This window comes from Mauremys mutica, chromosome 5, assembly GCF_020497125.1.
Source record: "Mauremys mutica isolate MM-2020 ecotype Southern chromosome 5, ASM2049712v1, whole genome shotgun sequence".
Lineage (NCBI taxonomy): Eukaryota > Metazoa > Chordata > Testudines > Geoemydidae > Mauremys > Mauremys mutica.
The window spans coordinates 137,105,659-137,133,177 of NC_059076.1; the positions used below are offsets into that span (position 1 = coordinate 137,105,659).

General features: G+C 42.6%; 1 protein-coding gene and 1 long non-coding RNA gene across 2 annotated transcripts in view; one reads left to right on the top strand and one right to left on the bottom strand.

The window, feature by feature from the left end:
• ATRN (attractin) overlaps nucleotides 1–27,519 on the top strand; it is a 259,935-nt gene that overhangs the window by 214,602 nt on the left and 17,814 nt on the right. Inside the window, exon 27 of the mRNA XM_045019462.1 lies at nucleotides 20,602–20,709. Coding sequence (XP_044875397.1) covers nucleotides 20,602–20,709 — 108 coding nt within the window. The remainder of the gene's footprint in view (nucleotides 1–20,601; nucleotides 20,710–27,519) is intronic.
• LOC123371678 lies at nucleotides 11,918–13,292 on the bottom strand. Its single transcript, XR_006579900.1, has 3 exons — nucleotides 13,177–13,292; nucleotides 12,505–12,692; nucleotides 11,918–12,043 (listed from the first exon to the last, which is right to left on the bottom strand). It is a non-coding gene; the product is annotated as an uncharacterized LOC123371678 (long non-coding RNA).

Sequence of the window (27,519 nt, forward strand, 5' to 3'; positions counted from 1 at the left end):
ACTCTCCCTGAACCTGCTTCGATATAGAAATAAAACCTCTTCTGACTGCACACCCCTAGTTGTTACCTACCACCCCACACTGGAAACCATAAGGCATATCATTAAACTACAACCCGTGCTCGATGGGGACCCCATCCTGAAATAAATCTTTCCTGAACATCCTCTTCTGCCCTTCAGACAACTTCCCAACCTCTCCAAGCTCTTCATCATCAGAAGCAAAACACACCAGAACACACCAACTCAAAGCAGCACCAGACCTTGTCAGAACAAACAAAAACTCTGTACCTGTGGGTGACCACTTTTCACAAAGCAATCACTCTGTATCTGACCTATCAGTCCTCATCCTTAAAGGAAACCTGCACAACACATTCAAAAGATGAGCCTCGGAGCTTAAATTCATTTCTTTGCTAGACACTAAAAATCATGGACTGAATAGACACACTGGATTTATGACTTATTACAACAATCTATAACCCACTAGCAACCCCTCTCAGCTGCTTCCCTCCCAGCCTCCCTATGACTGGAGGAGTGTTGATGGGCCACTTCGCCTTGAATGGTCCTTTGAAATGTATTAATTACTTATGCCAATCAGTCTGTTCCATCTTGTATTTAGCTGCGATGCCCTGAGCAAATTTCCTGCAACTGAAGACGAGCTCTGTGTAAGCTCGAAATCTTGTCTGTCTCACCAGCAGAAGTTGTTCCAGTAAAAGATATTCTCTCACCTAGCTTTTCTCTCTCATAGCCCAGGACCGACACAGCTACAACAATACTGCATACATCAGTTATCCCTATTGCTCAGGTCCATAATCTTGGCTGCATCTTTGACTCAGCCCCCTCTTTTGACGCATTCACCAGGCCATGTCTAATTCTTGCCACTTTTTCCTGCCCAGTATTTCCAAGACCTGACCGTTTCTCTCTGCCTACACTGCCAAAACTTGTCCAAGCCCTGATCATCTCGAGCTTGACTGCCACCATTTTCCTCCTCCTCCTCTGACCTTGATGCTTCCTCCTTTCCATTCAATATGTGGCTGCTAAAGTCATCTTCATTGCTCTTACTACATCAGGGGTCGGCAACCTTTCAGAAGCGGTGTGCCGAGTCTTCATTTATTCACTCTAATTTAAGGTTTTGCATGCCAGTAATACATTTTAACATTTGTAGAAGGTCTCTTTCTATGTCTATAATATATAACTAAACTATTGTTGTATGTAAAGTAAATAAGGTTTTTAAAATGTTTAAGAAGCTTCATTTAAAATTAAATTAAAATGCAGAGTCCCCCGGACTGGTGGGCAGGACCTGGGCAGTGTGAGTGCCACTGAAAATCCGCTCGCTTGCTGCCTTTGGCACGTGTGCCATAGGTTGCCTACCCCTGTACTACATAATGTGAAGTCCCTCTACTGGCTTCTCCTCTCCCACTGCAATGAATACAAACCTCTTGTCTTCACTTTCAAAGTCCTCCACGATTGACTCCTCACCATACCTATCAGACCTGTCATCTTTTCAGAAGGCCAGCTTCTGCCTTCTGGGCTTATTTGGACAAAATGTTTTAATTGTGTCAAATGCAAGGTCATGCGTCCAGGAAAATGGAATGTAGGTCACATAAGATGTGGGAGTTTATCCTGGAAGTCATTGGCTCTGAAAGGGATGGGGGTCATGGTGAATAACCAACTATGCAAGCATTCCCCGCGCAGGGAGGTGGCTAAGAACAAATGAGGTCCTTGGATATATAAGCAGAGGACTAAAGAGTAAAAGTAGGGAGGTGGGATTACCACTGCATACAGCATTAGTGAGACTGTCACTGAAGCATTGTGTGCACTTGGAGTGCTCACACTTTAAAAAGGATGTTAATAAATTGGCAAGAATTCAGGAAAGTGCTACAAGAATGACTTACCTGGAAAACCTCCATTCAATGTGTAGCGGCAGTCAAAAAAGTGAATAGAATGTTGGGAATCATTAGGAAAGGGATAAATAGTACGAAAATATTTTGCCTCTGTATAAATCCATGCTACGCCCACATCTTGAATACTGCGTGCAGATGTGGTCGCCCCACCTCAAAAAAGATACCCTCTTCTGTACCTTTTCTAATTCCAATGTAACAAAAATAATTAGGGGTATGGAATAGCTTCTGTATAAGAAGAGATTAATAAGACTGGGACTTCTCAGCTTGGAAAAGAGATGACTAAGAGGAAATATGATAGAGGTCTATAAAATCATGACTGGTGTGGAGAAAGTAAATAGGGAAGTGTTATTAACTGTTTCTCATAACACAAGAATAGGGTCACCAAATAAAATTAATAGGCAGCAGGTTTAAAACAAAAGAAAGTATTTCTTCACACAATGCACTGTCGACGTGTGGAACTCTTTGCGAGAGGATGTTGTAAGGCCAAGACTATAACTGGGTTCACAAAAAGACCTTGATAAGTTCATGGAGGATGGATCCATCAATGGCTATCAGCCAGGATGGGCAGGGATGGTGTCCCTAGCCTCGGTTTGCCAGAAGCTGGAAATGGGTGACGGGGATGGATCACTTGATGATTACCTGTTCTGCTCATTCCCTCTGAGGCACCTGGCATTGGCCACTGTCGGAAGACAGGATACTAAGCTAAATGGACCTTTGGTCTGACTCAGTATGGCCGTTCTTATGTAAAACTTGCCTGACCAAGTACCTACCTGGAAAGAAGATCTGATACTATAGCACTCTTCAGTCCAGCTAGATAAATTCAAGCTAGAAATAAAGTGCACATTTTTAGCAATGAGATAATTAAACATTGGAACAATTTATCTGGGGTCAGGATGTGGTAAATTCTCATTCACTTAAAAACTTAAATGAAGATTTATTTGGTTGTCAGGTATGCTCTAACTTAACCACAAGTTACATGCTTGATGCAGGAATCACTTGGTATAATTCTGTGGTGTATTGCTATGCAGGAGATCAGACTAGATATCATAATATTCCGTGTGGCCTTGAAATCTATGAATGGGAGCCACCCTGGTTGTCGCTCTTAAGCTCCATCACAATATAAATGTTATCTTCACAGTGGATACTGTATTTGCTTTATGGTCACCATCTTAAGAAATGTGTAGCAGAAATGAGAGAGGCTGTAGAGGGAAGACCAGCAACAATTTATTAACGTATAGAGAGATTCAGGAGTAGATTCGAGGCTGGTTGCATGTACAAAAAAAGTCAATTTGTGTGCCCGATTAGCTCAGCCACAGTTGAGCTTGCAGGTGGCCAGTTATGGTTGACAATTTATACATGTAAGTTTCTGATTTGCATGCACCATAGAGGCAATTGAAAGAATAAATCAGACATGCAATTGCGCATACTTTTTTATACCTGCAGTTTTGATGCAGTCCAGATAACTACCTAGGTGTATTAATAAAGAAGCTGCTTCTGATAAATACTGAAAGAGAGCTGCAGCCCAATGTTTCAGGCTGTGGTGAGAGTTTAACACTAGTGAGAGCCCAACTTTTTTTTTCATTCAGCCTGTGTCAGAGGAATAGATCTTTCTCTGTGACAACGGGAGTCAGTAGTACAAGTGTCTAATTTGACCATTTGAAAAATGAGTGACAGATATACAATCTTTCATTTATTATGATAAAAACTCCATAGTCAATCAAAGGTGCTGTCTTGTCATTGTATGTCTTGTATTTTGTATGTAACATGCACCTCTCTTCCTTCTTAAAAATGACGTCTTAGTAGGCTTATTAAAGGTCAGCTTTTGTGTCCTCTCCTATTGGGCATGATTATGATAAATAAGTTTTTTAATCCAGGACTGATTAAGTAAAGATGCACTGTCATTTCAGCATGAGACAAGTTCCCAGCAGCTTTCCGTGCTGGGTTTGTTATAATTTGAAGTGTGGAAATGCCTGGTGAGAAGCATTTGGACATTAATTCCCTCCTCTTCTCTTTTTTAACACAGCCTGCAAAGTCAGTTACAAAACTAATTAGCTAATATTAATACAAACACCGCTCCAGGGAATTAAAACTTAATTTTCGGTGATGATGAAAGTGTCTGAGAAAATTTATTTGTTGACATGCATAGTACCTAACACAATTGTAGCCAAATGCTGCTGTTCACTTATTTCTGGGGGAAAAAAAGAGATCCTCTCTGTGGGGTAGTTATATTTTATGTATCTATGCATTTATCTGTATCCTATTTACAGAATTAAAATTCAAAGAGTGACTGTCAGTAGCCTGGAAACTATAATTCTGTCACATGGTATCAAATGAGAACTCTAGAGTAGGTTTTAAAGACACTGTGGGACACCTTTTTCAGAGTTAGGCATGCACCACAGAACATGTACATTGGTGCATGCCTGACTAATGTAGGGTAATACGTGATGTATGTGCACAAAAATAGGTGTTTTTGTATGCACATAAACAGATGCTAAACTAACCGTATGCATTCAAACTTTGAATCAGACCCTAATATCTGAATTGTAGCTTCACATCTTATATTTCTAAGAGCCTAAAATATATTCATGCAATTGTGTGTGCATGTCATGAGTTGGCTGGTCCTTTAAGACAAATTGCGGTCTATCCTCACTTCTGATGACTCAGATAGCTCCGAACTCAAACTGGTTGGGTAAGGATCAGGTGATTATAAAAGTAAGCATATAGCCCAGTTGGGGTCAGAGCTTCAGGGAGCAAGACTACTCCTGCAGGAGATCCCGGGGAAAGGGAGAGAGCCACAGCATGCAGATTGGGTCCTGGAGCAGGGTGACTCCCAGCTGGGATGCCTGCTGAGTGTTTGTGTGCCTCTCCTCAAAGCTGCCAGCTGAGTTTGCAGACTGAGCAAAAGGTGGCCCTGGAGGGCTGTAGTGGAGCCCAGGAACAGGGTGGAAGACTTGTTGGACTTGATGCCCCAGAAGAGGGTGGATTTTAGGGTCTTAGCTGGAAGACCAATCACTTTAGCCAACATCTGCCAAATTCCCTGTACCAGTGGGAATACACCAGTTAACTCAGGCCATTTATTTTTTGGTTTTAGATCTTTGATTAAATTACCCCCCTTATACATTGCACTGGGCTTTGAGGAAAGGTCAGAGAGATCTGAATATTTTTCATCTCGGCATCCTACTTGGTTTGGTGGTGCTAGAATTGAAGGTATTTATCAAAGACTAGTCAGTGAGAAGGAGACGTTTTCATTCTGCATCAGTATTGCTCTCAGCCTTGCCCTGGGAAAAGACTGATTTTTCTAAGAAATGAGGGGGACTGAGTTTTTGCTTGGGGACTGCAGATTTCTGCTTAAATATACTAAATTTAGTGTGTTGTGTGATAGGAAGATAAGAACTGTCCACTTAAAATAGGATCAGCAGTTTGGTGCAGCTTGCACAATCTGAAATCTCATCATCTTTTTTTCTTAGTGTTAAGTAACAGACCACAGGTCAGGTCCGTTTTGATGCTACTGTCTACTTGAGAATTTTAATCAAGAAGAAACTGGGTTTCAGGATTTCACACAGAGCAAAACTTCCTTTGAAGCCTGTGTGTAACTGTAACTATTCATTACATTCCCTCCACTGGATAGATTTGCACCATTGTTGCGTATTTAAAAATTACAAAGAGATACAGAGCTGATGAGGCAAATTTCTTTAAGCTACTGGTCTCCATCGAGTGCTCCAGTGCAGCTTTGTACAGAGGACCATGAAAGAGGAAAGAGAACCCACAAGGATGCCTGAGAGAAATGACTGCTGTTTTGCATGGCAAGATGAACTAAATGCAAAAATCTAATTTCACTTGAAGAGATTGTAGTGCACATGGAAGGCTATGAGTGTTGGACATCATTGTAAAACAGAACTCCATCCAGATGAGTGACACTGAAAAATCGCAATAAAAAGTAATCTGGTGAGTTAACAAAATTCACCCCAAAGCTGATGACGATCAACATCTTTGCAGACAGAAGATCTAGAATCAGTTGAGAGTTAAAAACGTTGAGTGTAAGGAATTGCTAATAGAGAGCTTGAGGACTTGCCTGGGTTTATGTATGAATAAATTCCCAAGCTCCTGGAATTGAATATTAAAAAGAAACCATTCTGTAGTGGAAAGGTGGTATCGAGCTTCTATGCAGAAAATGCAAAAGGGGCAGACAAGAAGGGTAACAAAAGAAGCAAGTTTCTCATACTAAGAACATGGCAAGGACTCATAAGGCTGCCTAAGCTGCTGGAGAGATCATTTTCAAGGTAGATAAAATCTTGTTTTCTGCAGCCCAGAGTCTCCCACAATTTTGATATGTATGGGCTATTCCCTTCCTGTCTGCAGTATCCAGGGGCGGTTCAAAGCTACAGCGTAGCCTGTCTCCTGCTTGCTGACAGATCTTCTGCCTCCCCAGCGACAAAATGGCGGTTTGCTTCACTCCTGTCCTTTTCTTTTAGATATGTTATTTTTAGGTGTTTTCCGGTCAGTTAAAGGTTTTTTGTTTCTTGTTTTCAAGCCTTCTCTTGGTCCGAGATCTGAGCAGTGTGGTGGTCACAGCCACTTGGAGCCTCTGCTACAGCGCCTCCCTGCTGAGCTCCCCTTTCCAGAGCAGTGGGCTGAATCCAAAAGGTGCTCTGTATATGAGGCAGCATTCCCAGGCATGGCAGAAGGTAAAAAAATGCCCAACCTGCACCGAGCCAGCCAACCCTTTCTTTGCTAAGGCACAAGGCTCTGAGTCGGACAGGCATGTTGTGGCCCCAACCCTCCAAGAAGCCATGATTCCACTGCAGGGAAACCTGACCAGGAGATAGCGCAGAATAGGAAGAGGCTCTGAGGATGCAGACTTCATACAGCCGACCCCGGGGGTATGTAACCCCTTTGGGGTTTAGAGAGCATGGCCCCTTTAAATCTTTTTCCTAGGAGGGAGGGGGAGAGTGAGGCAAAAGGAGGGCATCTCCAGGGGTGGCTCTGGCCCTTGGATGGGGGGAGAGGCGGCAGCCCGCAGGCTCTCCCAAAGGAAGCAGAGAGAACCTGCCTGAAGCCGGGGAAGGACAGGCCGGCCGATCGGGGCCACCCCAGGAGAGGAGCCAGGAGGAGCCCTGTGCCGGGGGGAATCGCCCGAGAAGGACAGGTAGGAGCTGGACCCAGGATCACGGCTGCCCAGAGCTGGGTGGGGCTGGGAGCACTGGGGCTGGTCACTCTGCACTGGGAACAAGGAGGGAGGCTGTAGCTAGTTAAGTGGGGAGGTGGTCGCTCTGGGTGGCTTTGCAGAGAGCGGCAGAAGAGGGCACCGGAGGGGTTTGCTGGGGAGAGTTCACTGGCGCCGAAGACGACCAGGAGCACCCAAGACTCACCACTGGACTCGAACTTTGCTCAGGGCTCCTGAACTCTGTGTGCAGACACATTGCTCGGTGCCTGCCCTTCCAGACTGTGCTCCCACTGGGCCCGTGGGGCCTTGGCTTGGATGCAGCCCTGTTTTACTGCTCCCCTTATATTTCCCCTTGTTGTTTTTCTCCTCTCATCCCTCTGTAAATAAATATTTCCCTTTCTTATAGCCATTGTACTTTTCCTGTGGGTGTGTGTGTTCACTCAGGGGGCTTTGGAACAGGTGGCCCTGGGATGGAAGGGATTTCTCCCGCTGCATTCCTGCGCGCGCCTTCTCTTGGCCAGAGCTGCCTGCAGAGCAGACTCCATCTTGGCCACGAGGGCGCTAAAGTTACAGGTAGGTCCTGGCATAACAAAGGACCATAAAAATAAGACCCTTTCTGGGCTACTGGCTCCCCCCTCCTCCCGTTATAAATTGAGTCCCAGAATCCCTTGGAAAAGAAGCAGGGGACCTACACAGCTCTCTTCCTCCCACTGGGAATTGGGGTGTTCTCATTATACTTTGAAGTAAGTCCTGCAAAACCCAGAGACTCCGTGTCCCAAAAAGGTGAAGGCAAGTGTGCCCATCACAAAGCAGCAATTAGTATTGTTAATAAATAAGTGAGGTGAAAGCCAGGGGATAAAACCGCCTTCTCTTTTGTCTTCTGCCCCATGAGGGAGTGTTTGCTGGGGTTTATCTCTGTCATAGTCTCTCTCGCAGTGTTTGGTAACATGCTCGGCAGCCCTCCCTCACCCTGCAATATGTCTGGCCAAGCAGAGAATCCTGTACCTGCCTCAGATTGCAGCCTCATGGAAACTCAGCCTGTCTAGCTTTCAGCCCAGGGACCCTCATTCTGTTAGGGAAAGGGGCTCAGATTTGAGGCAGCAGAAGAATGGGAGTTGTACCTTCTGATCGTCAGCCATAAAGCCTTGCACTCTGAAAGGCAGGAAAGGGTCTCTCTCTCTCTCTCTCTCCACTCCAAACTGCCTCAACATTAAAGGCTTGAGTATTTCAGGCAGCCTGTGACCAGAGGCACATGAGGATTCCACTCCCCATGAAGCTGCACTGTCACGGGATTACAGAGGGATAAATTAAAAATCCCTTCCCAAGTTTAAAATTATCCTGATTTCCTAAGTAAAAGCTCCAAGTGGTACCAGGTTGCTCCTACAGCATTTACTTGGGTGCTACCTAGCCTGGGGGAACAGGCAAGGCAGCCTTTCAGGCTCCTGGGGACAGCTAACAAGCTATTTTCACAATTGAGATATACGTACCAGGAGCCCATCTCTGTTGTTTGGTCCCCAGACGAGTATCAGTAGTGTACAACCTCCCCCTGGGATTAGCCAGGGAAAGAAGTACCACACATGCCAAGAAAAAAAGAACCACAGCCAACCACCACCAAAAGAACATAACACAAAAATAAGACCGCCAACCTACAGAACTTTTTCCAAGACAGAATGTCAGTCAATGGCCCGCAAGGAATCTATTAACAAAATACCTTTCCTTTCAAGCATTTGTCATCAGACGTCACCAGTGTGGTGCTCTGCTCTATCCAATGTTGATAACAGTCGGCTGCGTGCGTGTGTTCCCTCTGTGTGCTGCCCCGGCTCTGCGCAGATAGCTGACCCAGCAGACCCTGAGAGAACCCCCAGTGACCACAGACTCCGATAAGATGCGAAGGCATCTGGACAGGTTTGTTGTCAAACGAAACACAGTAATAGTTTCCAGCGGACTCTACAGGACATACTACGAATTTGTGCCCCCTGACAATGGACGCAGCTCAGTCAGTGGCAGGACTCTCCATTGCCCCCTGTGCCAGACAAAATCAACCACTCAGAGGTGCATTCTTGTACACATGTACAAACAACTTGCACATCACTCCTGATGCATTGAAGTACAACCCCTCTACATGCTAGGGTGCTGCCTCTCTCCTGGTACATGCTGGTTCGGACAAACAACTCTATCCATCATATTATCTTTTTGACCCTGTCTTTAGAATGGGTCAGCCTGTTCCTCATTATCAATGTGGAGAATATTCTTGTGCCATCTGGGCACAAGTTCATCCTGTTAGTACTTGATACCTTTTAGATAAGTGTATATGTGCAATTAGCAGCCTTCTGCTTGCCAACTTTTGTGAGCAGGGCCTGCCTCTGTCTCACAGTTTAATTTTGCTTTATGTTAGCAAAGTCTTGACCATTACTTTAGTTCAGGCCTCATACTGGGCCTCTGATACCAAGGGTTTATATTTCCCCACTTTTTGTCTTTTTGTGGGGAGGATGTTTAGCCATCATCCCAGAAAAGCATAATGCATGGACTAAAGATAACCCAGTGGGCTAAACACTGTTATGTGGTTACCTTATTTCACCATCCATACACTCATGCCTCTGTCTTTTTAGTCTGCACAATCCCTCATATGACTGATAGACAGATTTTATTATCCAATTATTTTTTTAGTCCCTTATGGTGGGCCTGGGAATGGTAGGCCCGGGACCATGACTGAGGAATGTAGTATTATGATCGATCCTTAGAGACACCCCCAAATAATTAATGTATTTGAATAATATGGACATGGCGTATATATTTGTAGCATATATAGGTATATATGTATGTGTACATATGACACTACCTTATATCCAAGCATAACCATGTTTTTCCAGTCTGGTGTTGTACTCTGGCCCTTTTACTTTGGTGCCACAGATAGAAACACATTCCTAAAAGGGAAATTGCAGTTATCACCTGTATCTTCATTAGTAGTAGCCTGAGTGTTTTGAAATACTGTGATAGTGTTATACTTATGAGAAGCACATGGGATCTTTATAGGGAAGAAGGCAAAAACGCTGCATTTATTGAGAATACAGCAGTTAGCATATGCCTTTCAGTTACACACACACACACACACACACTCTCTCTCTCTCTCTCTCTCTCTCTCCTGCCAGTTGATGTTTATTGATCCAGACTCTGGACTGGTAACTATCTAGTGGCCAGCCAGATTGGTCACAGAGGGGAGCAGGGTTCTGTTGGTCGCAATCCGATGCTCCTGGAGTGTGGCAAGACGAACCCAAAGTCCCAATGGATTTTGTGTGTCAGTTTCTGACCGGTTATTTCTTAATTGGTGTTATCTTTTTTTATGTAAACATTCCAATACACCTCCGAGAGGGGCATCCTGTCCTGGTTTCGATTTAATCAATTGTCCTGTCTTTAGGGGTGCCAGCCTTACCTCAGGCTCATCAATCTGCCCTTTCTTCATTATGGATGCGCGTTGATGGTTCTCTGGTGTCAAGTCTCTTCACTCCTTCCTTGACCATCTGATTATAACAATGGCCTTCACACCTTATCTTTTCCTGATGCACGCATTCCTCCTCCACACCAACAGTCTTTTACAGAGACCTTTGAGACTACAAACAACCGCATTTTATATTGAGCAAAAGACATTGTAAATTAAGCCTTCCTAAATCTTATAATCAAGCAATTCACATTGGGGCCCAGGCCTTCAAGGATCCTCTAATCTCCTTAACAAAGACACAATACAAGATCCCATCTCTTACTTACTAAACCTTAAAACAAAGAAATGTATGTTTAACTAGAGTGCCTAATTTTTAATACATATAGGAAACCATAGTAGACATTATAACTTATCCCAAAACGAAAGAGTGACCGTAATCAGTCATAAGGATTGTTCTGGTCTGTCCCTGCCCAGGGTCAGTACAGACACTGGCAGTCTGTCAGATGCATTTCTACCACTGTCCTGGAGGGCCATTCCTTTCTGCTATTCAAAAAGGGTAGCTGGCAGGATGAAATTAAATCATAAATTAATTCTCATAGTAGAATTATAAAATCCTGCTCCTACCATAGGCATTGTTAGTGTTCCACAGTATTATGTATATGAGGAGTAAAACAGAAATTAGGAGTAGTGACACTACAAAGGAGACCTTTATATATAAATGTCTTGTAATTAATTACTACACAGTACTGCCCATTTACGTTATAGGTTATCCTTACTGCTGGTTGTCATCTCTGGCAAGCTTTGCTGGGCAGGAAACAGGAATTGCTAGCTTCTCTGTTCTGTGGATTGCATTGCTTTGTGATACACCAGTAGTTGACGTAGATCCAGTTGTTTTTATGGATGTTGTTTTTAGAAAAGCTACTGAATGGACAGTAACCAATTTCTCAGATATTGCTGTGTCAGGATTTAGTATTGGTACCCAGACACGGAACAAAATTGTTTTAAATAACATGTGCCTCAGTTAGGATGCAGTGTTACTGATCCCAAATTGTGACCAGTACTAATTTGTAGTTACTGTGTAACAATTTTTTTTAACCAATTTGTTTCTCCTTGCCTTCATGTTGTTTGCTGCCATTCGTTTGTTGATTTTTACTTTTCTTGTATTTGTTTCATAGGCAGCCCAGGGGTTTCAGTGGTTTCTACCTTATCAGTTAGATAATTTGCATTAATACAGTTGCTTTCTGGTTTGCTTCTGAATCCAAAGCTATCCACAGCTGTCTTGATCTAGCGGAATACTCCTGTCTGAGTCGCTCGGGTAGGGTCAGGCCCGCAGGCAGGATCGAGTCCTCTGAAGTCTGGGTCAGAACAGCACACAGCTGGGGGAGTTGGTTTTGAGGCAGTCGAAGGATGATTTTACCATCTGAAAAGAAAATCTGAGCACGCAGTTTACACAACAGATCTCTGCCCAACAGATTAACTGGGGAATCCGGAGCTAGCAAAAAGGCATGGGAGGTGGAGACACCAGAAATTTTCCACAGTAGCCTCCTGCAACACAGAACAGTCAAATGGCTTTCAGCCTATACATTCCTTTCTGAACACCGGGTAAAGGCCATTTACTTAACATATAATCCAAAGGGCTATCCTTAGAGGGTTTATCCAGAGACCCACCCATCTGTCTTCTAACACTCAACCAGAAAAGAGAATTACAAAGAGATCAGAGGGAATTACGGTCTAATCCAGGTTTTCCTACTTCTATTACACTGTCCGCTACAGGGGACAGGACAGAAGGATCTCAATTAGACCTCAGAGCTTCATCGCACGCAATGGCTTCCACCCTGAGGAATTACAAACGAGAGGCTCAGTTCCGCCCACACACCTAACGCCCAAATGAAAAACACACAACGCCCAGTGCAGAAAAACTACAGTAACCGGTTAAACAGAACAGAACCAGAACCCAGATAGAAAACCAGAACCAGATAGTGTTTCCTTATCCTATTAGGGCTCACCTTATCGGAACACGAACCCCAGGGGCCGCGGTGAAACAGTGAAAGAGGGGCCAAACACCCCGTTGGTGCTGTTCCCAGTTTGCTACAGCTGTCCGGAGTCCAATGTCCGAGCTAGGAGAGTCCCGGCTGGAGTCGCCAGAAACTGTTACCGAAATATCGGGTCTGCCTAGCTGAGAACCAATAACAGCCTGACAGGGATAAGGCAAAGATTGCTTTATTCTGCAGAAAAAAGGAGAATTCTGTACTCAGGTAGAAAGAACTCTGCTGCACACAAGTTTCACAAGCTTTTTATACACTTTTGCAAAATATCTGTTCTATTTCGTAAAGCCATAAAAAAAATTGTGCATACAGATGTTCATTCCATTTACCCGTTCGCTGACAAAACAGGAGTAATTGAAGGATCGTGTTATAATTAAGTGATCCTTCCGGTGGCCACCTTTCCTGGCTCTCTAGCTGATATTGAGGCCAGTCTACTGTACAGAACCTTTTTAGCTTACTCTTAGTCATCGGATCCGATCCAAACACTTTCCAATTTGCTAGAATGCATTCTAAGGGCGTACACCTTGCCCTGCGTGCCGTACTCTGTCCCTGCCCCATACTCTAGGGATACGGAGACACTGGGCGTCCCCAGGTCTTAACAGGCAAAAGTCCAGACCACTGGACTGTTCCTACCTTATCCAAGAGACCGGTTCCACACCGTCGCCCGCAACTACTTCTCCGCTATCCGAGCGCATTGCACCGTTGTGCCCTCCGGGGTCAATCAAACCGCGTCTCTGCCGAGGCCCCCGATGAAATCACCGGTGTGCACTGGGCGTCGGTCGTCGCCGCAATCCGTCGGCTGCCAGGAGGGATCCGGGCAAGGCTAAATTTCAGCCTCGAGCACCACATTGGGCGCCAAGAACTTTTGCCGGCACAGAGGGCCCGAGGGGGCAACAGCAGGGTTCGTTGCCCGGTGTGCTTCGCGCCAATGAACACACCAGGGTGGAGAAGCAGACAAAGTTTATTTGAGATCTCAAAGCGGGTGCAAGGAGGCTAACACGTCTCAAATCAAGCACACTGATACAAGCAGTTTCCCTTTTTTGATGCCCAAGCTGATTTCCCCCCCTCCTTCCTCCCCCCTCTCCTTCCCCCTGTAGCAGTTACATCAACCTTGGCAGCTGCAGCTCGTTAGTGATTTTTTCTTATGCAGTTATCTTGAGACCGTGTTTGAACTGTGTTGCAACTGATAACTGAACTGTTACACGTTCTGTTTTGCAGCCACTTAGGTTGGTTAAAGTTCATCATGGGGGGGCCTTGGTTTACTTAGGCCTAGAGCAGGGGGGCTTCATCGACACTCGTGGTCTTCCACACACACACACACACCCAGTTACCTAGGGTTATGCCTAGTGACACCAACAGTACTTTCTGGTGTCTTTAGTCTGTGGGATGCAACTTAAACAACTTTTGTTAGTTAACATAAGTTTGGGTTACCGAAAACAAAGTTTAACTTAGTTTATTTAGAATGTAATAGGGACCGAGTCTTTTATAACACAAGGTATGCTTTTGCAATTGTTGTATAGACATTCCTTTTCATTTGAGGTGCATTACTAATATTTTATGCTAAATGTAATGCTTAACTGCTAAAATAAATGTTCCCAATCTTCTGTGAGAAGGTGTATTACCCATTTTTTCCCCTGCTGAACATTGTGTTAGCAAAAGAGTCAATATAATTTTTACCAAGCTTTCTAGAGTTAATTTACTTGTGATACCAATTTCACTCTTGTTAACTGTTTAGAAGCACAAACTTTAACAACCACTGTTTCCCATTAACATAACAACATAAAAGAAAAGCGTATAAAATTAAACCAGCTATAATATTAAACCAAAATAAATTTTAAATACAGGTCCATGCAAATACTTTGCGGTATTAAACTTCCATGAAACTTTGTTGTGTTTGGGAGCCAAAGGTGCGGAAACCTGTTGAAATTGTTTGGTTAGCTTTATGCATAAATTGTTCTTTTTAAATATTTTTGCTATCACATTCTTATAACTATGTTTAAAAGTGCAAACAAGTTTATAAAAACCTAAACAAGAAATTGACATTTTGTTAATATTATCTTTACCTTAATGTTGAGGTTTCCCCTTACATTTTTTCTTTGAATAACAAATAAATAAATAAATAAATAAACTGTGATTAATAAAAGAGAATTATTTTTGTTTGCAATTGCATTATTTATTGAGGCAAAAGTATATTACATATATTTATAACTGAGACCTTGTTGAACTTTGAAAAAAAAATGGTATTAATAATATTATGATGGTTATACCCCAACCATAATATGAAAATGGTGTGGTACTATATATACATATATAAAAATTGACTTTTGTTGCAACAAAATAAAAATAATAAAAAATAGTCACATGACACACACAACATACAACACGGGACAATACCCATGACGTATAGGCCAAACTTTCCATTAAAAACAAATGGCACCAGAATTCTATTCATAACTATACATTTTTCACTTTCTCATGCAATACTCTACCATTGCAAGACACTGAACAATTTCCCTCTCATGCTCTTTCTTCTCAGATCAGTAACACATCAATATTAACGTGGGGTTCCCCCACCACTGGGGTGTCTGTTCACATATATGCAGTTCTGAGAATGACAGCTACTAGATTTTAAAGAGCCACTGGTCTGAAACAGTGTAGTTTCTTCAACATCAACTTGCTATCTTGGGTCCATGTGAGGGGCACCCCGAATTGTTGTCCTTTCTTGATACCCTCTTCTACCCACCACATGCTCTCTGCTCACTTTGTTACTGTCAAATAGTCTTAGTCTCTTGTTGTACCAAAGCCTTGGGGCTCTGTTTCCATGCCAACTGCCCTGTAATCTCTTTAGCTTGCGATGCTCAGTATGAATTAGACTTGCACATGTTCCACTGATTTAAAAATGTAGTTACATCGGTACTGAGTATTGGCCATTCCAGACTGCTGTATATGTTATATCCTATTATGAACTTACAGTACATTTTAACTTAAAGTATTCGTTCAGGGCACAAGTGATTTAAAACACTCCTGCAGCCTTATCAATTATGTATTATATAAATAACACTGTTTAAAAGTGGTTGATTAAGGTGGGTTGTGTGACATTCCACAAAGCAAACCACTGAAAGCAAGGCAATTCCAAATTATGGGACATCTCTTTACCACAACCTAATATCCACATAGCATGTTTCCACTGACAAACTTTGCATTTTCACTAGAATCTTCTTTTCTCTTTCCAGATAAGAACACACACCACACATGCAAAATGTATCTCCCTAGCTCTATAACACAAAACCTTCATTAAAACATCAACCCCATTGACAGTCATTCAGCAGGGATATATGTGCACAGATTAAGTGTACAAAATGTGTCTCTCGGGGAAAAATAAGGTCTTAATTAAGGAATATTTATTTCTAGAACTCATTTTTATAGTGGATCTTATTTTTTGTTACATGATTTACTCTATACAAATATGAAAAGCAACCAGTCTTTATATCAGGGAGCTTAATACTTAACTAGGGCAATATCATTAAAATATGCACACAGGCTGAACTGCCAAACTTCAGCCTGTGCAGGTTAAGTACTCAGGCTATATTTGTTGGGTTGCCTTTTGAAAGGACTTCCTTATCCTTAGATGAGCTGTCAGTCTGTTTGAAACACAGGAAGTGATTTTCCATCTTAAAATATGACCATACAGTTGTTGAGATAGAGCCAGACTTTATTCTGAAATAGATGTCTGTTGTAATAACTGGCAATAATAGCCAGCATTTATACAGTATTCCACATATTCAGATTACTCATACTGAGAGGTACAGTCCTTTGTTGAAATGAATGGTAGTTGCAGAGCTAAATCCTTGTCTAATTCGGAAAATGTAGGCAGTAATGTCACTTCAAAGTTGTTTGTATTTTCACAGTGTTGCCAGGATTTTATCCCATAACATTTCTGTTGATTTCAACAGGAGTGATGTTGCTAAACCCCACACTGTGCTTAGTAAACTAAACTTACTTGTAAGAGTTAGTTCGTTCTTCTTTTGGACATCTTTTTCAGGGCAGCTTGTTCTCTGATTTTATAGCCATTATACAAAGCACTTTATGATAGCTGAAGGGGACAATTATGGGAACGACTACTCAACAATCTGCTTCACACTCGCTTTAGTTTGCGATCTGCTGAGTGTATTTAAGTGTTCTAAAACTCTGGAGGTTTAATAGATCAGTGAGTGGTTCCTTACCACTGCGGAGTTTGCCTGGCAGGTAGTCAAAAAGATCAACATAGGCACAGAAAATCTGATTTCTAGGATTTCCTTTTAAGTTGTTTGTGGTGATATCGCAAATCAGTGCTATTGTATAGCTTGTTGCTTTTGCTAATCTTTTAGAAATCAGACCAAGATTTTATTTTTTTAATTTTGTGTTGGTGAAAGGTGCTGGATTGAAATCCTACAAATTGAAGTCCTCTGTCCATAGAAGAGGCATAGTGGTCTGAGCCTCACCACATCATCCTGGGGGAATTCTGCACCAAAAAATTAAAAATTATGCAGACAATATTTTAAAATTCTGTATATTTTATTTGTCAAAATAACATAACGTAATCACATCAGTAATTTATTTCAAAATACCTGTCAACAAGCACATCAACAAAACACACAACAACAAAAGATCCTCCTCACCCCACCCCCGGAGTAGAGAGTTAAAGAAACCCCTATGACAACCCAGTTCCACTTGGGGGTACTGGAGGGGGCTGTGTGGGGCTCCCAGAGCCCAGACACCTATACTCCCCTCCCCCCAGAGCCCAGACACTCTCACCCACCCTGGAGCCCAGGCACAGGGTACCTCCGAAGCCTAGACATCCACACCACCCTTTCCCAGAGCCCAGCCGTGCACACCCCCAGAGCCCAGGAACCCGCACCCCTCTCCCCCCAATGCTCTGCCATGGGCATCCCCAGAGCCCAGACACCTGCACCCTCTCCCCCCAGAGCCCAGGAACCCGCACCCCTCTCCCCCCAATGCCCTGCCTGGGCATCCCCAGAGCCCAGACACCTGCACCCTCTCCCCCCAGAGCCCAGGAACCCACACCCCTCTCCCCCCAATGCCCAGCCATGGGCATCCCCAGAGTCCAGACATCTGCACCCCGTCTCCCCAGAGCCCAGACACTCTCACCCCCCTCCTTCCAGAGCCCAGCCGTGGGGCAGCACACGTCCTAGACACCTGCACCCCCAGAGCCTTCAGTCCACCCCAGCTTCTTTACTGTCCTGCCAGGGAACATGGTGTGGTGCAGCCCTGCCCTTCCTCACCCTTTGCCAAACCAGGCAGCCAGAGCGTGCAGCCTCTGTCCCCGCGGGCTGGGCATTCTGCTCACTGAGAGCTGGGCTCTGCAGAATCCAGCGGCCCATAGTGGCTCCCAGAAGCTCTGCAGCCCCAGTTCTGCAGGAAAAACGTGAAATTGTGCACAAATTCTGCATTGCGCAGTGGCGCAGAATTCCCCCAGGAGTACAGTGTGTCTCAACTCTAGGGATGAGAGGAATGGTCTTTTAGTCTCCTGTTTGGTGCCTTAGCTGATACTGCCAACAAGAGTGCCAAACCTGATGATGATTTGTATGATGTGGATACCGATCCATGGGAACTACAGTAAAACAGCTTTTCACATAAAGCACCAAACTGAAACAAGACTAGATAGCAGAGATTGTTGGTCACTACTGACCTTGTCTACATTCACACCAGGGACCTGCAGATGAAAAGCCATATATCCTATTTCAAATTCACCAAGTCAGTGTTTTCGCTCCCCACTTCCTGTCTGTGGGTGGAAATGGCAGAGTAGAAGAGAGAGGGGGAACAAGGATGTTCTTAACCTCAGTCAGCAATGAATGAGTTGAGCAGAAGTCAGCTGGACAAGAGAGGAAGAGGGACAGAAGGAGGTGCACTGTTTAAAGAAAATACCGAAATTATGGCTCTAAAGGACTCTGCTAAACCTAAATTTGTTCCCTTTGTTGGTATGTTAGATCCTTTTCTGCCACCCTGACATTGTCGTCTTAGATTGGCTGAGAAAGGGACTCATCTTATTTGTTTGCAAATTGCATAACACATCTTGAGTCCTGCAAATAATAATTAGTTGATTTTTTTTCACCTACCAATAGTAAGAACATTTAAAAGTTTGGTGGGGAGTATTTTTAACTTGCAATCTTTGGCAACATCTCAGTCGTCTAGCTTTTTGAGTATAGAATACATTTAGTACTGATAGAGTTGTAGTTATACTTCTCCAAGATGGTCATAGCTCATCTTGGGAAAGCCCAGAAGGGTTGCACTGAATATTATGGAATAATGTGCTGTGAGCAAACTGTATCCAGGAGAAGGGAAGCTGATTTCAGATCCAAGCAGTCCATGCTCATTAACCTGGGAAGGCAAGAGGACTAGGGTGAAACAACAGATACCTGTTCCTGGCAGGCTATGACATGTCATTCCTATTAGAATAATAGAATATTAGGGTTGGAAGAGACCTCAGGAGGTCATCTAGTCCAACCCCCTGCTCAAAGCAGGACCAATGCTAACTAAATCATTATTAACTGAATATGACGGATTGGCCTAGTAAGCCATTACATCTGAAACGTACTTGTTATAAAAACAATACAGCAAGTCAAGATTGACTTACATGGTATTCAAGCCAGACCTAGCAAATGGAAATGGTCATGCATTTCAGGTAACGGCTAAACATATTACATGCATTCCAAGCTAGAATGTCAGAACCCTGTTTGCTCCAGGCCAGACCCATGCTAGTAGCGATGGAGTTAAGGAAATTACACATTTCCTTTGCTGCCATACCCAGCCAATGTTGTCTCCTGTATGGAAGAGCTCACAGTTGGAAATTATACTTTACTTTATTCAGGACCATAGAGTAACAGAGTTACTCTGGTGGCACCTGTATTAAATGAACAGACATGAGAAGGCTGGAGGCAGTAAAGATAAGTTGTATAGTGGAATGATTTTAAGACAAGTTAGAAGGAGAGTAGGATGTGAAATCAGGATATGGGATTGGCTGCAATTCAGAAGATTACAATGGTGCGGACACTGCAGAAGACAGATGATAGGATGCCAATGAAAATAGTGCAAATACAACCAAAGTCAGTCAGACGCAGAGGCCAACCACTGACAAGATGGTCGAACATCAGCTGGAGGGACATGACCAAGCCATGGACAGGAATGAACAGTGATACAGTATATCACTGTTCCATATGTCTGCAAAGTTGCTTTGGGATCAGAAGTAGTAGTTATAGTAAGGTGATTGACAGGTAATAGTAATACAGAAGTGTAATACTAAATACAGTACAGTATATAAATCAAAGGGATTTCATTAGTATGCTGATCTTTAAGTGGCTGATGCTATTTGATTATTTACGGGCAGGGTGCCACATCATTCCCATTCTTGCTGGAATTGATGTTTGACACCTACATCTCATTACCAGTCACTTGATTTGCAATTAGTGCAAGGGACTTTTAACCACAGGAGCTAAAAAGGATATCTTTTTGTATTACTGCTAAACTAAAATTGGAACTGTAGTCTGCCATGTAGAGACTGCCATTGTATGTTTGAGACAGAGCCATAACACTAAAACTCAACTTGTAAAGAGAACAATAAAAGATGCCTCTTGTGTTTTAGGAGCTTCTAAAGATTTATTCAGGAACATGTATTTTAATAAAACATATTCCTGCAAGCCATGCTTGCTGTTCACAGATGCATTTGGAGTGTTTAGAATAATACACAGGGATGTTTAATGTTAATTTGTGGTATACCAATATGGTAAGTACACTGGCAGCTGTCTGATTTGTGTAGACATACAAAATTTTCACATTGGAGTGACTTAGACCTGTTTATATTTATACAGTTGGTTTTATTTAGAAATTGTTCTCATCAGGTTCCCTTGTGTCATCTTTATGCCCAGTGAAAGCATCAGGAATTTGTTTTGAAGCGTTTGCATGCTGGAGTCTATATCTTTCCATATTCAGTAAAATCTGTCGAACATTTTTGTATTCTTTATGTTGGAACAGTGTATTAATACCTCTGTGTTTATTCACTAGCAACTACTCCGTGAGATGCAACAGATGGCTAGCCGTCCCTTTGCCTCCATCAATGTTGCCTTAGAAACAGACGAAGAGCCGCCTGATCTCATTGGAGGAAGCATAAAGGTGAGAGTTCATGCTGTTTGGACGGTCCTACCTGTAATTAATCTTCATGGATGTTTGTTCTCAACTGTGGATAAAGCAGTAATGGAAATCTGCTGCTTATTGGCAACCTGTAGGAAACTATAAGCACTTGAAAGCCATCATGTCTTGTTTTGACTTAATGTTGTGCCTTCAGGTTATGCATTTACATATTTTGAACTACACTGGTTTTAATAAAAGTTACACCAATTTTTAGTTTTTATGCTTGTAATGAAGAAGGATACAGCTTTACACAGCAGAACAGTTGGCTGGAAATAGCTGTAGGTGCTGCAAATAGAAACAGTTTTTGTGCGGTCTGTCAAAAGGAACAGAAGAGTAATTGTCTTTGAATTCTGTGAAGATATAAATGTATTTTTTGATGCAAATAAATGTTCACAACAAAATGTGATGCATACAAAGTAGGAGGGAGGAGAGAATTACAAAGTGTCTCCCCCTTACTCTGGAATACTTTTAGATGCAGTATGTTGTAATTGGAGGAAACTGCAGAGTTAAAAGGGAAAATGAAGAATTTGAGCGAGATCATGGCTGTGGTAAATTTCTGATATTAGACCTGTACACTAGAAAGCAAAGCAAAGCTCTCCTGAGTATAATTTGTCTATCTACTGTACACATACTTAGTCTATACATTTATGGCACTCTCACTTAACAGCCTAGGCACAAAATCTTCTTGCCTGCCCTTACCATGATGATAAAAAAAAATTCCTTCCATTTAGAATATATGTGGGGTGTGGTTATGTATGTATATAAAATATAACAAAAAAATGTATAAAAGAATGTTAAAGTTGCAAAGTCCAGAATTCAGGTGCCAGGAAATGCCACTATTAGGATGCCCATGCGACTTTAGTTCTGCACCTAATGCATATGGATTGATAGTCTTTAATTACATGTTCATACAATTTTTTCCATAGGACTTCTGCCTCATTCAGGGCACAGGATGGACAGTTCTCCATAAGTGAGGCAGCAGTTCAGTATTGCTTTTTAGCCTCACTATTCAATGTGCACCTCCTACCATATTTGCTATATACTGTCCAAACGTTGCATTGAATTTAAAATTAATTTTGTTCACAGAGTTTTCTCAGGTTTGCTTTACCACAGCATCTGAGTGATTCATCAATTGATCATAACCTCTGTCTCAGGCAGGGAGGTATTGTCCCTATTTTGCAAATAGAGAACTGAGCAATAGAGAAAGTAAGGCCAAAACTTGCAAGAGTATCCACTACTTTTAAGCGTTTTGATGATTGGGCAACTCGGTTGAGATACTTATGGGGCCTGAATTTTTCAAACATCAGCTGTTCCCGTGTACTTTAATTTGAGTTGTGAGTGCTCAGTACTTTTAAATAGTAAGCCCTAGGTATGTCCAACTGGTAGGTAGTTTCTGTAATTTCTAAAAGGATGTTAAATAAATGCCTCTGAGTTAGAATTGACAGAGATGAACCAAAAGACAATCTTTCTGTTAAACTTTTTCAGAGTGTGGACCATATCTTGATACAAGTTAAGAATTACTTAGAAAGGTTAGGTGTCTTCAAGTCAACAGGGTCTGTTGAACTATATTTTAGAATACTAAAGGAGCTGTGTGAGGAGATAGGAGCCGTTAGTGATTATCTTTGAGAACTCATGGAGGACAGGAGAGATTCCAGAAAACTGAAAAAGGGCAAATATAGAACCTCTCTGTAAAAAGGAGAACATGGACAACAGAGGGAATTATAGATAAGGCTACAGTTTTGTCACAGGTATTTTTAGTGTAAGTCATGGACAGGTCACGGGCAAGAAACAAAAATTTGCGGCCCATGACCTATCCATGACTTATACTAAAACTACCTGTGACTAAATCTTGGGGGCGGGGCACGTCTGCGGGGGTTCTTCGGGGTGGGGGGGCATGGACCGCGGCACTCCCGGGGGCCACCCGAGCAGTGGCTGGTGTGGCCGTCCCAGGGGCCACTACAGCGGGAGCCAGCTGCTTGGGCGGCCCTGGGGTCAGCCACACTGACTGCTACCGAAGTCACTGAGGTCTTAGAAGTCATGGAATCCGTGACTGCCATGACTTCCATGACGGACACAAAGCCCTAATTATAGAAGAGTCAGCTTAATTTTGGTACCCAGAAAGATAATGGAGCAAATAATTAAACAATCAATTTGTAAGCACCTAGAGGAAAATAAGGTGATAAATCAAGGATAAATCATGTCAAACCATCTGAATAACCTTCTTTACATGGTAACAAGCCTTGTGGATAGTGGGGAGGCAGTAGATGTGATATATCTTGACTTTAGTAAAGCTTTTAATGCTCTCTCACATGACCTTCTCATAAACTAGAGAAATATAGCCTGGACAAATGTATTATAAGGTGGGTGCACACTGGTTGGAAAAGCAAATTCAGAGTAGTTCACTGTTTCACAATCAATCTGGAAGGGCCTATCAAGTGGGTCCCATAGGGATCTTCCCTGGGTCCAGTTCTATTCAATATCTTCATAAATGATTTGGATAATGGGATAGAGAGTACATTCATAAAGTGTGCAGACAACACCATGCTGGGAGGGGTTGCAAGCTCTTTTGATAATGGGATTAGAATTCAAAATGACCTTGACAAACTGCAGAAATGGTCTGAAATAAATAGGATGAAATTCAATAATGACAAATGCAAAGTACTACATCTAGAAAGGAATAATACATTGCTCAAATACAAAATGGGAAATGACTGCCTAGGAAGGAGTACTGCCGGAAGGGATCTGGAGGTTATAGAAGATCACAAACTAAATGAGAGTCAGTAATGTAATACTATTGCAAATAAAGCAAACATCATTCTGGGATGTATTAGCAGGGGTCTTGTAAGCCAGACATGAGAAGTTATTCTTCGACTCTACTCAGTAGTGATAAGGCCTCAGTTGGAGTATTGTATCCAGTTCTGGCCACCATACTTCTGGAAAGATGTGGAGAAATTAGAGAAAGTCCAGAAGAAAGCAACAAAAATTATTAAAAGTCTGGAAAACATGACCTATATGCAAAAAGATTGGAAGGAAAAAAAAGGGGAGGGGGGTTAGTCTGAAGAAGACTGAGGAGAGATGTGATAACAGTCTTCAAGTCCGTAAAAGGTTGTTATAAACATGAGAGCGATAAATTGTTCTCCTTATTCACTGAGGACAGGACAAGAAGTAATGGGCTTAAACTTCAGCAAGAGAAATTTAGGTTAGACGTTAGGAAAAACTTCCTAATTGTCAGGGTAGTTAAGTGTGGGAACAGATTTCATAGGGAGGTTGTGGAATCTCCATCATTGGAGGTTTTTAACAGCAGGGTAGACAAACACCTGTCAAGGATGGTCTAGATAATGCTTCTTCGTGCCTCAGTGCAGGGGTCTGGACTAGATGACGTACTGAGGTCCCTCCTAGTCCTTCATTTCTATGATTCTTTAATATCCTGGATCCCCTATTAGGTTGTCTCCATTTTTAGAAGTCTTTATGGAACCAGTTGTCCATATCACACACGTGATCATAAAAATTGGCCCTTTTGTTGTCTCAGCAGAGGCTCCAATGAATGGTTATGGACATTCTTCTCTCCCTGAAAAAAGGTCCCTCCAAATCAAGATCAAAGCATATTGGTGGGCCACTGCAGGAAAGCTTGCCTACATTATGCCTGTTTGGTGGCTAAGTTAGTTGACTTCAGTTTGTGTAAACTCAGTCCAGCACTACTGTGAACAGTATTTTTTAGGGGAAATGCAACAGCTGTATTACTTGACAGAGATGTTGATATATTGGCTTAGTTCACATAGGTGTATTATAAAAATATATTACAGTGGCTGCCTTTTTCACTTGCTGTTTTACACTGTAGATGCAACTCACTTGTTTGTATATTTCCCTCTTAATCTTGTTAGTCTGGGGAAAGAAACGGATAGGGTTTCCAGAACAAGCCAACTTTCTTTAAAACAAAAATAATACTGTAAAAACCGTGCATACGTTTATCATTAGTATGAAAACAGACAGTCTTTGCTAAATTCAAATCAGGGTTAAGAAGTTCAGGCTAGCATGAATTATTAAAGTTCTGCTCTGACTTTTCACAGGATCTATCATCTAAACTAAAATGACATTTACCATGGAAAAAAAGCAGCTTTACGTTTGCTATTAGAACGGCAGAAAGAAGCGGCAATGAGTTAGATGCTATATGAAACCCGTCTTCCTGCAGGCACTTCCCCTTCCCTCTTTCCATTACTTAGCTTATTTCTAGAAAAATTAGTTTAATTGAAAACACCACTCCTGCAGTATTAGCCCAGAACCAAACATTGTAGCGCTGTCCTAAACTTTTCTGACTTCATGACAAGTTTGTTTGCAGTTAACATCTTCTGTCCAGTTTTTGTTTTCACTTTGGATGTTTCAATATCTGTTCATTTCCTCCTTTCCTCTCCTGTTTAGCTTTCTGAACTATTTTTTTCCTTTTGACTTTTTTCTGTTGTCTTTATCCTTTCCTTTTGTTTTTTTCTTTTTGATTAGAACTACATTAAACAGGGCTGCCCCTCTGTTGTGAAGGGCTCCATAAATAGCAACACATATAGGACCTCGTTCATTTCCTTTCTCACTTCTACGTGATACCTGCTGTCTGGCTGCCATCTTTTCTTATCTGATTTGTCAGACCTGGCAGGCTCTGACATTCTTACATGGCCCAGGAATTGGAGGTGAAGGCCCAGCTTTTCAAGAGTAAAAGGATAGCTAAGAATTCCAATCATTTCTGTAGCTTGCTGAATTTGACAGTAGTACCAGAGACAGGGAATTGAGGCTAATATGTACAAACTTTCTGAAGTATTCCAGTGCAGATGGGATGGTTTGGGGGAGAAATTAAGAGGCTGCAAAGCAAAAATGTAGGCTCTGAGTATTGCAGAAAATATTCCCAGAGAGGTGGCCTAGATTGTTGAATACTCCTCCAATGAAAGTGGTGGAAACTACACCTAACAGGTATATTCAGTTTTGAATATATAGTCTACATGTCCCTTTGGTCCGTTTCAGTTTTTCTTCTGGTCCTTTTCCACTTGCACTGGAATTCCCCAAATAATTTGCAAAGGAGAAGCCACCATCTTAGTCCACACTCCCATTGCTCTTTGGTTGGAAATACTCCTAATTGAAGGGAATTGCAGGAATCTGAGGGTATGGCTACACTTACGGTTTGCAGCGCTGGTAGTTTGCAGCGCTGGTCATCCAGCTGTGTAGGAGCAGCGCTGGTGTGTGGCCACACTCACAGCTACCAGCGCTGGTGTGTGGCCACATTTGCAGCATTAGCAGCGCTGTTGGGAGTGATGCATTATGGGCAGCTATCCCAGCATTCAAGTGGCCGCAACGTGCTTTTCAAAAGAGGGGGGTGGGGTGGGGTCTAGTGTGACAGGGAGCGGGGGGAGAGAGAGAGTGGATTTTTGGAGCCAACACTGTGTGTTTAGCTTCCTGCCTTGAAAAATCAGAACATTTTTCTGACCCCTTAGTCTTAACTCTTAATTGCAAACAGCCTGCAGCCAACACGACTCCCCGCTGTTTCACTCCCTCCCTGCCTGCCTCTCATTTGATTGTTTACAGCCAGGTACAGATGATCACAGCAAACAAGAGCTCTGTTTGTTTTTTAGATAAGCAGCAACGGCAACGGAGCTCCGCGGAGCTCGTTCACAACAAAACAAAGAGAGGCTGCATAACAAAACAAAGAGAGTAATTTATAAAAGCATTCTGGGATACATCCTTATACTCTGGAGGCCAATCACAGCGCTGGTGTGTGGCCACACTTGATGACCAGCGCTGCAGCACCAGCGCTGGAATCCTTATTCCCCATGCTGAGTGAGGTGTACGGCCAGCGCTGCAGCCAGGGAGTTGCAGCGCTGGAAGTGCCCTGCAGGTGTGGCCACTTACTAATTGCAGCGCTGGTGGAGGCTTTCCAGCGCTGCAAATCGCCAGTGTAGCCATACCCTGAGTAGATGTGGAGTGGGCTGATACGCAACTATGGAACTGCATTTTTTTGCCTTCTGTTTCCTATTGCCAGAGCAGGGAGATTGAAAACAGAAATGCTGGGTACGTTCTTGGACCTTAAGTGGTTATCCAGTCACTCTACTATTCAGTGTGCCACCATTGTTGATCCTGTATTTGGCTTACCCTTCCCTGTACACACTTGACACCAGAACTACAGATTTCTTAGTGCTAATCACAAACACGTGGCTTTTTTTCACATGAATCAGAGGTTTTTGGTTAATAACTACTTTATTTGGGGTACAAAAGAGTTGGAAAATGGGGAATTTGTCTACAAGAGGCCTCTTTCCTTTTCCATTGTGCATGGCCAGCTGGCAACTTAGTGTCAAGCTAGTTCCATCCTAAGCTAATATTTTCCAGCTGGACATATTAGAACAGTGTTTTCAATTAGTATTTTTCCTAGGGAACATCATAGTAATAGAGAGTAATTTACCTGCAGGGAAACAATTTTATTAGTGTGTAGCTAAGCAACAGATAACTAGCTCCTTTGGGAGTTTTTCCATTCAAATACCCAGTAGAGCACAAATCTTCTCTTAAATTTGGTTGGCCATTACAAAATCTATTGGCCTTTGGCTGCAGCTGTTTGAACTTCCTAAAGCGCTAAACGTTACAACTTTTATAAGAATATTTAAGACCCTTGGTCATCTAGAACCTGTGCAAATGTTTTAAACTGAGTTACTTGGAGTCAGGCTATTGTTTAGCTATTTTTCTTTGAACTACTCTCAGAAGATTCTTGCAGTCAGTCGGAAATAGTCTTTAAAAATCAGCTTTTCAAACAGAAGTTAGAGGATT